At 39.5% G+C, this 13,485-nt stretch overlaps 1 protein-coding gene across 2 annotated transcripts in view; it reads left to right on the forward strand.

Annotated features, from left to right (window-relative positions):
- Positions 1 to 13,485, forward strand: part of uts2r2 (urotensin-2 receptor 2) — a 111,263-nt gene that overhangs the window by 85,444 nt on the left and 12,334 nt on the right. For both annotated transcript variants that reach the window (XM_063074333.1, XM_063074334.1), the window contains exon 8: positions 1,013 to 1,136. In XM_063074333.1, coding sequence (XP_062930403.1) covers positions 1,013 to 1,136 — 124 coding nt within the window. The remainder of the gene's footprint in view (positions 1 to 1,012; positions 1,137 to 13,485) is intronic.

A 13,485-nucleotide genomic window follows, 5' to 3' on the forward strand; every position in this document is an offset into this window, starting at 1 on the left:
TAATGTGTTTATGTATTATCTTGTGATGTTGATTGAAGGATAAGTATTAGCCACAAACCCAGTCTCTTTGAAATAAGTCGTGCTAAGGATCTTTTATTTCTGCTTTGGAAAATAGTCAGAGCCTCAATTTAACTTAACATATTGTCTGAAAGTCATCACACTGAACAGTGCAGACCCTTAGCAATAAATAGGATCATCTACCTAGATTTTGGACTTTAATTCTTCGGACTAGAACTCCTAAATCAGCCCTTTGACTGATGGGTGAGAGTGATAACAATTGTATATGTTTAATGTGGATGTAGTTGTCCCCTGCTTTATCACTGAGCCAATATAATCCCAATTAGTTGTATTTTTTTTAAAATTATTATCTCTTGCATAAGACTAAAAAGCAATTAATGTGCATGGGCTGATGCTTCCATCAATAAAATCAGGACAAAATTTGACAAGAGAATTAATTGCTTAGATAATAACATCAGAAGAATATATAATGTGATATTTAGTAAACAAAAAGCAATCAAACTGTTTAGTCTAATGGATAGAAAACATAATTGCCTAGTAATGGCATCTGTACATCTGCCATGTCTGTGCACTCAAATGTTGCTGATGTTATGTATGCCGTGGTTGTAATGTCTATGGAGCATCTTATCAGCTCTTTAAGATGCATCTCAAACATAGCATTTTCTGTTATACTGCATGTATATTCAACACTCATCTTTGTTTACTAAGATCTTACAAGTAGCAATAGAATAATGAATGATCACATCATTTATAACCAGTTTTTAAAATGATGATCATGTAGGCACATTGTACCATGAACAGCAATTATTTTGATGAATGTTGTGACATGGTTAGGTTTGTTCGACATTGAATGACAGAAAGACAAATGAACTAAAATACTCACTTGCTTGTCTCCACTTTGAGCTTGTTAAAGCAAATTATGCTCAGTTGTGTTTTTCTCAGTGGAATTCAAACAGGAACTAAATCTGACCTGCTGCTCTCATGTCTTCCACAGGTGACTTATGGATCTTTTGACTACACTTCATTACTATATTTGTCTGACTACAAGATTGATTTTGGTGGTGGAAAATTTGTATTTGTTGATGAACTTGCTAACAGAACAGTAGAGCCTCGAATAGGTATGAATTTTGCTTTATGTTTTTCCCATTCTCAATTCCCAAGGGAAATGAAATGATTGGGTCTTGAATTCTTCAAATTTCCTAAGTCAGCAGTGGATTGTTTTTAACCATTGTCACACAATGTCTGGATCTGGGACTCTAGTCAGAAAGAATATTGAACCAATATTGTCGGAAATATTACCATGGTAAAGTAATTCTTAAACATCACTAATGTCAGTGTCTGTTTGGTTACTTTCCATTTGTACATTTTCCATGCCATTACATTTTGTTTCATTTGTGAGTAAGGGTGTATTGTAGTTATTTGGTATTGTTAAAAATAACTTCAAACTGGTCAAGATGATTTCATCCTGTCAAATAGTTTCAAATCCGAGGTTACAATTTAAATGTCCAAGCAACTTGCCTAACTGACCATTGTACGCAACCTTAGAAGGCAGGCCATTTTGATGGCCTGCTTGATTGCGCTATCTGGGGGTCCTCATCCAAGTTAACTTGGAGTTAGGATTATTAACAAATGTTGATCTCCCTCCAGCTAAGACAAATGGTTGCAGAGTATTTGCTGTATGAGATTTGCCAAATCAACAAAGACAGCAGATTGATCATAAAGCACTGTGCACTGCATCACAATGTGTCATGCAGCACTTTCTTCACCAGTGTCCTTAGGAACTGCAAAGGCAATACTCAAAGTAAAACTGAAGCTTACTGCAATGTACAGTCATTGTGTTGCAATTTTCTCTTATGTCCTTATTTCTTTGTTCCTTCTGTTTGACCATTCTTGGCTTGGAGTCCTGTAAGGAACGGTTATAAGCACCTTGGTGTACATATTAATTAAGTGTAAAATTAGTTCAAACCTTAAGAAATGTTTCCAGACGTTTTGTGGCATTTCTAAATAGCAAGTCTGAGAATCTGCTGTTCTGCTTGAGCCTAATTGTTTCATAATCTCCCCACTGCATTAAGTGCTTAATCAAAAGCATGCCCCTGCCTCCGCGGAATAAAATGTTACTTTCTCCCGTTCATTCTAGTGTTATGTGATTAACAATTACCTGTGTTAGGCACCAATTCCAGTGTAAGCAAAGAAGAAATAGTTAGGTTTAAGTAGGCAGCTTGCTTCCAAAATCTGGGGAAGTTTTTGTGTTTTCAGTCACTTTTGTGTGAAATGTATAGACGTGTTTCAATGGTTTATGGATGTACAGCACAGTAACATGTTTCTTTTAAAGATTATTTCTTTCAATAGTAATATGGTCTCAAACCAAATCTTTCCAATGCTCAGTGCAACTGCAGTAAATGTTCTTCCTTTGGAAGGCCAGGAGTAAGGAGGGCATGAATAATAATTTAAATAAGCTGATTACAAATTTCAAAATCCTAGTCAGTGTTAAAGGTATTTTTGAACAAATAAAGAAGCAGTTTTAATTATGCCTGTCATGCAGAAACTTGGCGGATGAGCTGCTTCTGATAATCACTGTAACATATCATCAGTGCAGTATCCAGTCCACAGGCAAACCAAGCCAAATGAGATTCATGAGCACTCCACCACCCCCACCCCCACCTCCACTAGTTCAGCCTTAGTTGCTGCTTGATCATTTCCTCCCTGAGTCTCCACTTCTCCCACCTGCATAGTGGCAATTTTCACGCGCCGTCAGGTTTAAATGCACAAATGTCATCGTTCTCCTTGCTCCACTGATATTCACTGCCATACTCCCTTCCCTCGCCCATCAGCCTTCCTTTCTTCCTTTGCTGTTCTACACTCTCTGTTTCATTCTCCTCCCCTCATCATTTAGATCTCCCTCCCTTCCTCGCTGCTCCACTTCGTCTCCCCCTTCCTTACTGCTCCACTCCGTCTCCCTCTTCCTTGCCATTCCACGTTTTCCTCCCCCCCCCCCCCCATTTCTTCAATCAGGACTTCCCAAGTGCACCTCTGGTGAAATAGGGATAATTAGAAAAGGTGTGTCAGAACCACACGTGCAGAGGAAAAGAATCATAAAGTTGGAGCAGAAGGATGCAGACCTCCAAGGGGACCAGTGTGGAGGGAGGCTTGCGTGCCTCAGTGACCCGGAGAGCTATGTTGGCTGTAGCTAAGGCTTTATACTTTGGCTCTGGGTAGGGTTGCCCATGCATAATAGGTCAAAGGGTAAAGGCTAGACAAAGAGTGGTCCACTGGTCCTCCAAGTTCGGGGATTCAGCTCAGGGCTAACAACCCTGACTGGTCAAACAAAATTATTATGGAAATGGCAATGAAGATTCCTTCTACATCCAGATGTGATGGTATTCCTGAGTCTCCCTCGTATGACTGACAGTAATGAAAACTGAGTGGAAGCTACTGACATGATGAAGGAAGCCCTGAACACTATCTGAGATGGAGGGCCTTCATTACTGCCCTAAACATCAGTGGCATAATGGACAGTAACAGAAGGATGCAGGTAACTAACAAGCATCCAGAATTTGTGTCTGTCTGCACTTTCTATGTATTTATTACTAAACTGTTGAGAAACAGCCATGAAAGAGTACGTCAGAATAAAAATAAGTCAAGTAAAGTATAGAGCTGCACCACATACCAAAAATCATTATTAGGCTCATTGCAACTCTCTTAGAAATAACAGTGAATCTGCAGTGGAATGATAGGACATGAGATTAATGCTCAGCGAAGATATCATCATTTTATTTCTATATATGATCGTTATCTTGTAAAATGCCCTGTGGCTGATGTTCAGTCACTGCAATTATGTAGTGAAATTGTTGCGCTTTCATTTCTGTGAGTAATGATTGCAATTGTCATAATGAATATCACATGATGAAAATTTGATCTCAGTAATATTTGTTCGTCAAGTAATTGAAATACTAGCGTTGAAATTCTTACGCTGTTGCTTGCAGTATTTGTGTTGAAGTGTCGAGATGCACTCAGTGGCCACGATATTTGGTACACACTGTCAATTTCCCTCTACAGCTGCTGACTTCCTCCGGCAACCCATTTTTTTTTGCTCCAGTGAATGTGAGCCAATATGGTTCAATTTCTCCCCACATTATACTCTGATGCCTTTATCATTGGTTTAACAGTTCCAGACTCCGATGTTTGGTGGAAACGTTTGTCCACGTGTTTCAGAGTGTCCTCTTTCATTTGCATCTCAGCTGGTAATGAACTAGTCCATGCCCACATTTAAAAAGACCTGGACACCGTCCCAGGCTTCAACTGGTGAGTGGCCAGAAAAATGTACATTACACAAGTGTCAGGCAATGACTGTTTACCAGTGAAAGAAAATATTTTTCTAATGTTCATTTGCATTACTGGAATACCCGGTGTCAATTTTGTGGAGATATCCATGGGGGCAAAAGCTTAGTTGGACCAGTCATTTAAATGCTGTGGATAAGTTGGTCAGAGGCTAGGAGTTCCTCCAAGTCCCTTCATCACTAAGGATGTGAAGAATGCATTGGTGCCCATTTGCCTTTTGAACGCGGTTTTGACCACATTTCAGACGATCCATGTTGCCTTGCATGGAATCTATTGTTTAGATCAGTGCACTGTATAATGATTTGATCTCTGTAATGGTATACAAGACAAACTTTTCACTGTATCTTGGTGCATGTGACAACAATATACCAATACCCATTGTGTCATCTTTCCAATTTGTTGCCTTTCAAAATATATATTTCTATCATCACCCACCAGCCTTGGTCTCAAAACTTCCTCCCTCTATCTCCCTCATCTGGTTCCGTTTGCCCAACCTCACCTTGACCACCTACCAGTTCCTCACTCACACCTCCCCTCCATTTGACCTCTTTATGCTGGTACCTTCCCCCTATACTCTCAATCCTTATGAAGTGTCTCAACCTGCAACATTGACTAACCCTCTGTCTCCATAAATGCTGATTGAGGCACAGAGTTTGTTCCCCTAGGAGTTTGTTTTTTTTTGCTAGTTCTGACTTCATGTGTTCTGAATCTATAATGCAGTCCCTATGATCAAAGGCCTTTTGTAAGCCTGTAATCACTGCATCAACAACATCACCCTGACTGATATTTCTGTTAGTACCTGTAAGAATCAGGAAAGGTTGATCAAGCATGGCATATTCTATTTATGCCGACCATCTTTTCACTACCTTTCTTATTATGGGCATTACTTTTTAATCTCAAAGAATGAGTTTGTCATGGAATCAAATAAGCCTACTTCCTGAGGGTTTAAAAATACACAGCTTCTCACTAGATGGCATTTAATGTAGAGCCAAGTACTTAAAGGGGATTAGAATCTTTTGGTTTAGCAGCAACAGTGTGATTGGGGTTATACATTTTAAGAATGAATTTTAGCTGAAGTGTGATGTTAATAAGGTTAGCCCGAGTAAGTTGTCCACACTAGTAATGAAGTGTGGACAACTATTGGAATCTTCGCTTCAATCAGATTTGAAGTAATTACAGAGAAAGGATGTAATAATTCCACTCTGTTCATATTAAAATGGATTTTATCGTGGCAGTCACTGGAGCCACACGATTAAGAGATCAGTTCCTTTCAACCTGTTGCAAGGAATGAGTGGCAATAAAATCTGAATTTAAATCAGGCCACTGGTTGCTCTAACTAGGCCAGTTTTATCTAAATCATCTGAAATTACTATCTGTAGGTGAAAGAGGATGTTGAGAGTCAGCGAGCTGCAGAGCTTTATCTTTTTGGAATTCATTGTGAACTTGATCTCCTGCAGAGAAAATGTTTGATTGGAAATATTTCTTACTTCTGTCTCTAGCTTCCAAGTGTAGAGGGTAATACAGTATGCTGCTTCTAATAAACTACTTATGGCATAATAAGGTGTTTGCTCTATTGTTTAAGTGTTCATTTCTTTATTTTTTCCATAAATATTATTGCATTGTTTGTAGATTAAAAGTTGATCAAACCTGCAAATAACTTATTTTGCTGGTTTTCACGTTCTTTCCATCGTCTTCAGGCTGGGGATATTACAACAGTAGTGTGCCAGTTTGTCTGAATAATCTGTAATGCAATCAGCAGTCATAGCATGCTAAGTATATATGGTTTTGAAGAGAGCTCTCAATCTGTGCTACAACTCAGAGCGAGCTATTACTTTGAATCAAATATTAACGGCATGAAACATACAATAAATGAAGAATGAAGCTAGATTTCCAGCTTCCTGCAGTGAATTCACCAAATAAGTTACCACATACCATGGAAAATTTCATGATAACGCAGTGTAATTGAATGGAACCTTGAGTTTGAGCTGAAGCAATTTTCAATTGAGCTGTTTCGGAATGCTGAATATATTTCTTTACAGTTTCTTTTCGCTCATGAATTAGAATTTATTTTCTGCCTGAAAGAACACTGCCATTTGGAGCTTGAAGATTCGTTAGATTTGTGCAATTTGTTGCTACTTTAGAAATATCACTATGTACATAGTTCCGTTGGTTTGCTGAACAATTATTGGCTGTACTGGGCATAGAGTTCTTCTGAGATAAGTGCCTGAATTTTTAGAGTTTTTTTGGTTAATTTCAGCACATATTTTGTCTCTATATTTGCATATCAACTTAATCTCCACTGGCACTTCTGAGAAGACAAAGAAATCACTGTTTCATGGAAAGAAGGCAGTCTATACCATTTTGCCTGGAACATTGTGTCTGCTGAGTAAGAGTGAATGCAAGTTACTCTTATAGTATGTTGAAAGGGTTTTAATAAGTTTTCCTTTGGGGAAAACTGCTTTAGAAAAAAACAGAAATCCACATCCCTTTCCATTATTCTGTGCAAACTGAAATGACTGTCCTTCATTTTGTAAAGATATACCTTATCTGCATATTTGCCCTTTTAAAGATGAAAATATACAGCAGGTCATAATCAGTGTTAACTGGAGGTAACACTGAAAAGGGGGTAGTGCACATTTGGGAATACTGCTTGTTGTCATTTAGTGGCAGCAAGAACTTTCACAGACACTGGCAGAATGGAGATTGCCAGCATTTCAGCTGGATGTTCTGGAGCTCTACTATACTGCAGTAGATCAACATGAATTTAGCAGCATGTTCAAAGTGATTAAGTGAGAGAACACAGGATCTATGGATTTGGTGTTAACCGAGAATTGTAGCTCTAAGACCAAAGGAAGAAGATATAATGTGGGGTGGATGTTAGCAAGTGGTGAAAAGCAAAGAGCAAAAGAAAAACATGCAATGAGTTTAAAGTTTGCCTGGAAAGGCATAGGAATATTAGGTTCCATGGGAACATGGTGGTTGGTATGACCCATTATCTCCTAAAATTCAAAGAGACCACTACACTGGTGCAAAGATTGATCCCGAAGAACACAGAGAAGGGGAAGGGGCAATGGCCATTTGGTTTTATTTCTGTACAGTACTGTCAGGGATCCACTAATTATATAATGACATTAAGAATCCTGGAAATTCTTGTATTGTAACTGGTAAAACAGACTTTTTACCACTGATTAGGTGAAATGGTGTGATGCCCGTTTGTAAATTTGCAATTATATTGTGAAGACTTGATTATGTTACTGCACAATAAAGTAAATAAACAGATGAGATCACTATATGCCTGCATTTTGTACAAATTAGCAAACTCTGAGGACTATTTTGAGGTAAATATGTCTTTCAGATGCCAGCTGGTGGCGTAGTGGCATCAGTGCCGGACTTCGGAGCGAAGGCTCCCGAGTTCGAATCCAGCCGGTTCCCTTGCACGCTTTCCATGCGTGCTGGGTTGAGCGTCAAGCTAGCAACTTGGCCTCGTAAAAATAAGAAAGCCTGCTAAAAAAAACACCGTCATGACGGCGTCCCGATGACTCCACTTGGAGTTAAGGGCCTTCTTCTCCTCCTCCTCCTCCTCCTCCTCCTCCTCCTCGTCCTCCTCCTCGTCCTCGTCCTCGTCCTCCCTCTCTCTCCCTCTCTCTCTTCCCCCCCGCAGATAAGATGCTAGCATTTTTCAAATTTTATCTTTGAGATTTTCAATGTTCAAGTGTGTCTCATTTATTGCTTAACTCCATACAGATTTCCTGCTGTTCTATATACAGCTCAATAGGAAAACTGAGTTTTAAATTCAAAATGTACAGTGAACCCCCCGCCCCCCAGCTGTGGCCTGCAGCTTCAGTCATTTTAACTTGTTTTTTGTGAGTTTCTCTAATGTTTTGTCTTTTTGTGCTTTGGAGTTCTTTCACCTTGTTTTGCCATAATCCTTTCTGTAATTCCCATTTCTGATTCATTCTATTCTTGGTTTTGGGCTGCATCACTTTTGCCTCATTTCATTCTGCTTTGGTTTCTCTATATCCTGTTGCATGCTTGAAATTTCTTTGAGCCTAATGAACTACCACAGCCCATAGATTTTATTCATTTTTGGTCACTGAGGGTCTTCGTCCATTATTTATTGCCTACCCCAATTGCCCTTAAGAAGTAGCTGTGAACTGTATGAACCTTCCTGGGGAAGTTGCTGCCACTGTGTGTTGGTTAGAGTTCCAGTATTTGGATCCAGCTCTAATGAAACTAGAGTATATGTCCAAATCAGGATGGCATACAACTCAGAGGGCCATCTGCAGACGGTGCTCCCATTCGCCTGCTGCCCTTTTCCTACCTTATGATAGAGGTCATGGATTTTGTAAAGGCTGTTAGACTAACTGCAGTACATTTGTAGTTGGTATACACCAATGGTACCCAAAGTGGATGACATTGCCCACCCCACTCGGCCATGAGAGTTCTACGGGGGAGACAAAAATCAAGGGGAGGTGGGGCCGGAGTGCTCGGCAGTAATTGGGGCAGCTGGGGGATTACAGCTGAATTTTAAAAATAAATTACTTATTGTAAGCATTGTTCCTCGGTGCCCCATAATTGATTATAATCATCATGTAATCACCTCATTTCTTGCTAATCCGCATTCTCTTAGACTTTGCTTGAAGCGAGTTATAGCTGTTGAAAAGCAATGTGACACTTCTGTATTCTGGATGTCATGAGAAATCTGGACTGAAGAAACTGTTGTTATTTCTGGGCCATTATTGCCGTTCAGTACTGTAGCACAGAATCAACTAGTACGATTCCCACACTCTAATCACGCAGTGATGCAAATCCTGTGAGTAAGGGCATGGTGTTCAATGGGGTAAAGTTCAGAATCTGCCCTTTTTGGATGGTCTAGCTCACAGCCCAGCCAAGATATCGCTGCCCCACTTTATGAACCTTCACTCACATTATGCAATCTTCACTTCTTTCTCCAGGGCCTTTCACTGTTCCACTGTTGGGTCAATTTAAATGCTAACCCAGATAGCTTGAAAAGGCAGGGTGTCAGGGTTGGAAGCAAGAACTGATTTTGCTTGTTTTCCACAATAGTCATCTCCATGGCGCTGAGGCTATGAAGACTGCCCCGGCTGTTGTGCTCTGTGCCCACTAATATGAGGAACTGATTAGTGAGGCTTTGGGCCTACTCCAGCTGCTCGGGGGTTCGGATCTGAGTACTCAATTTTGGTTTGGAATGCTGTTGCTTGCTTCAGTTGTTTATGTGATTTTCTTTTCAGTTGTGCATCGAGAGTTGGTCATTTATTTTCATTTTGATTCTTTCTTTAATCGGGTTCTTTTGGGCTTCTTGCTTGTGGCTACCTGTGAGCAAGCAAATCTCAAGGTTGTATGATTTATACATTCTTTGATAATAAATGAATCTTGAAAATCTCGTAATCCATAATGAAAATGGCCGAAGCAGAGCAAAGTAAAAGGAAGTGTAGACAGTATAGTTTGGAGTATCTGAAATATGGATTTATACCAGTACCAAGTAATCAACAGCAGCTAATGTGTCTTTTGTGTGAATTTTTTTTCAAATGAGGCAATGAAACCATCTAGGCTCCTTGAATATTTGAAGAGAATACACTCTGATAAAGTAAACAAGAAATTGGCTTATTTTCAGTCACTTCATGAAAACTTTCAGAAATGGAAAATACTTCAAAGCATATTTGCCAGCACTTCCCAACAAAATAGTGATAGTTTGTGTGCTTCATATAGCATTTCTTTGCTCATTGCTAAATCTGGAAAGCCCCATACATTTGGAGAAGGACGGATTCTGCCAGCATTAAGGGAAGTTCTGAGGATAGTTTTGCATAAGTCACCAGATCAAATAATTAAAGCGATTCTGCTCAGTGACAACTCTGTTCAAAGACAAATACATGAAATGTCAGAGAATGTGGAAGACACATTGTGCAACATACTTAGAACAACAGAATTTACTTTGCAGCTGAATGAGTTAACTGTGCCAGGCAAGGAATCTTTGCTTCTTGCTTATGTTCGCTTCATAAAAGATGAAAGTGTGGTTCAAGTGTTGTTATTTGCAAGGGGACTAGAGATAGATATGAAGGGGGATTAAATATTTTGAACTGTTGAACAATTTTTCCAAACGGACATTTTCTTGCTTGTGCAACAGGTGGGGCACCATCAATGTCAGAATGCCACCGGTGGGTCATCATTTTCTTGAAAAAAGCTATATCTAACATATTTACCATTCAATGTGTAATTCATAGACAACAACTTGTCGTAAAAAACCTAAGTGATCGGCTGCACAAATCATTAAATACTGTTATCACAGCTGTAAATAAAGTTAAGACCCATGCTCTGAATTCTCGATTATTTCAAGAGCCTTGTATTGAGAATGATGGTTGCTGTTGCACATCAGAAGTCAGATGGCTCTCAAAAGGAAACTGCTTGAGATACTTTAATGTACTTTTCAAACTGTGATAAAACTCTTTGAAGAATTGAATGCTTCAATCTGTAACTAAGTCAGGACATTGCTTACTTGTCAGAATTATTTGGGAAGTTTTATGAACTAAACCTTCAATTTGAAGGAAATGATGTGAGTCTTATGAAAATTTAATCCGTTGTCTCCACGTTTCTGTCCAAGTTAACCCTATTTAAGTATAACATTGGCCATTGCAATCTTTTCCAATTTCCAAGCCTCTCTGAGGTGGGTGAGAAAGATGGTGATCTTCAAGTATACTATGCCCATTTGGGTGAGCTGCTTAAAGATATATTAGAGATATTTCAGGATTTTCTCTTGATCCAAATTCCAGATTGGGTAAAAAATCCATTCCTGCACACTTATAATGAGAAATTAACAGGAAGGATGGGGGAAGAACTGATTTTGCTACAAAATGAGCTAAAGCCAAGTTTTTAAAAATAGTATCAAGACTTTTGGTTGCAGAAGAAAATCCCTGAGCGCTATCCTGAACTGTGGAAAAAGGTCAAGATGTTTTTAATTTGCAGAGTGCAGTTTCAGTGTAATCACTCAGCTTCTCTCAAAACAATGAAACAGACTGCAAATTGCTAAATGTGGGAATCTGAGATTTCCCTGAGTGGCATTCAGCCTGATGTTGAGAAGCAGATGCCACTGCGTCAAGCCTGCCCATCTCACTGAAAGGTGAAAAATGATGAAATAGTGAATGAATAAATAAATAAATACTTTATACTTTATTGTCGTCAAACAATTGATACTAGAGGATACAATCATCACAGTGATATTTGATTTTGCGCTTCGAGTTCCCTGGAGTACAAATCAATAGTAAATATTAAAAATTTAAATTATAAATCGTAAATAGAAAATAGAAAATGGAAAGTAAGGTAGTACAAAAAAACCAAGAGGCAGGTCTGGATATTTGGAGGGTACGGCCCAGATCCGGGTCAGGATCCGTTCAGCAGTCTTATCACAGTTGGAAAGAAGCTGTTCCCAAATCTGGCCGTACAACTCTTCAAGTTCCTGAGCCTTCTCCCGGAGGGAAGAGGGACGAAAAGTCTGTTGGCTGGGTGGGTCGTGTCCTTGATTATCCTGGCAACACTGCTCCGACAGCATGCGGTGTAAAGTAAGTCCAAGGATGGAAGATTGGTTTGTGTGATGTGCTGTGCTGTGTTCACGATCTTCTGCAGCTTCTTCCGGTCTTGGACAGGACAACTTCCATACCAGGTTGTGATGCACCCTAGAAGAATGCTTTCTATGGTGCATCTATAAAACTTAGTGAGGGTTTTAGGGGACAGGCCAAATTTCTTTAGCGTATTTGGAATACTAATGCACGCTCTAAAATTGTTGATGAAAATTGCTTTTACTGTAATTCAAGTTCAAGTTTAATGTCATTCAACCATACTTGAATACCCATGAGTACAACCAAATGAAGCAATGTTACTCTGGTGCTAAAGTGAAAAATACAGTACCAACAGTCACACACACAGCACAAGGCACACATAGCACATATGAGATAGCAGTAAAATACAGCCACACACAAAAAATAGATATAGTCGAAGTCCCTGAGTCCATGGATGTTGCAGCAGTCTGCAGCTGGCCACGATACATCTTGTTTTTTGCCAAGCGAATACTGGAGGGCAGCACCAACACTGACATGGATGCTGTGCCATACTGGCTCTGGCGCTCTGGTGGAGCACACTGACCCTGACGCCTCTCTCTGAGGCAATGAAAACAGGAAACATTACGGTTTGAGGCCTAGTCCTCACTACAACCAAGGCCACTGTTGGCCAATAAAACAGAGAACCAGGACTCCAATTAAAGAGCACATTATTTGTACTGTACCCCTCCTGCAATAGGTACCAGCCTATCAGTTTGCTTTCCGAACTGCATGCTCAGCCTGCATCTTTACTTTACGTGATTCATATAGAAGGACAGTCAGTTCCCTCTGAACATCAACACCTTTCAATCTGTCACCACTTCAAAATGACACTGCCTTTCTAGTTTTTTTTCCTATCATGGTGGAGAACCCTGCTCTTTTCCACATTATATTCCATCAACCTGTCCTTGTCCATTCACACAGCCTGTCTACATCTCCTGTCATCTCTCTGTATCTCCTTCACACCACACTGCTGCTTAACACTATATCAACTCTCCCTGCACATTGTGTCAATGTATATGTGTAGAAATGGGTTATGCAAATTGCTTCATAATTAATTCTATTGCTTTGTTTAATTGTGAGCACATGGGAAGGGGAGAAAAACAAATCTACATTAATTCAGTCGGGTAAATTTTGATTCTGTACTACAGTGTTAAAAGACAACTCTCCTTATTCTCTGTCAGTAACCATTTCTAGGTTGAAATGAGCTGTGAAGCTCAATATCTTTAGTTTATTGAGCCACAGAGCAAGCCTTTAGTGCCCCCTTAATCAAGTGGCTTGCCAGGTAGTGAAGTGAGAACCATATTGATTTTGTCTGGAGTCACCTAAAGTCTGGAATGAATCGAGAGGAAATTTCTTTTTCTAATGGCCATGAGTTAACCAGGTGATTACCGCTAATTTTAAAATTGATTTAATTAATTGAATTTAAATTCACTATTTGGCAGGCTTTGCACTTGATCGTTAATGTGGTCTTCGGGATTCTAAGTCTCTCATCCTGATCTACCCAACAACTCCTACACCC

Source organism: Mobula hypostoma, chromosome 22, assembly GCF_963921235.1.
Source record: "Mobula hypostoma chromosome 22, sMobHyp1.1, whole genome shotgun sequence".
Classification (NCBI taxonomy): Eukaryota; Metazoa; Chordata; class Chondrichthyes; order Myliobatiformes; family Myliobatidae; genus Mobula; species Mobula hypostoma.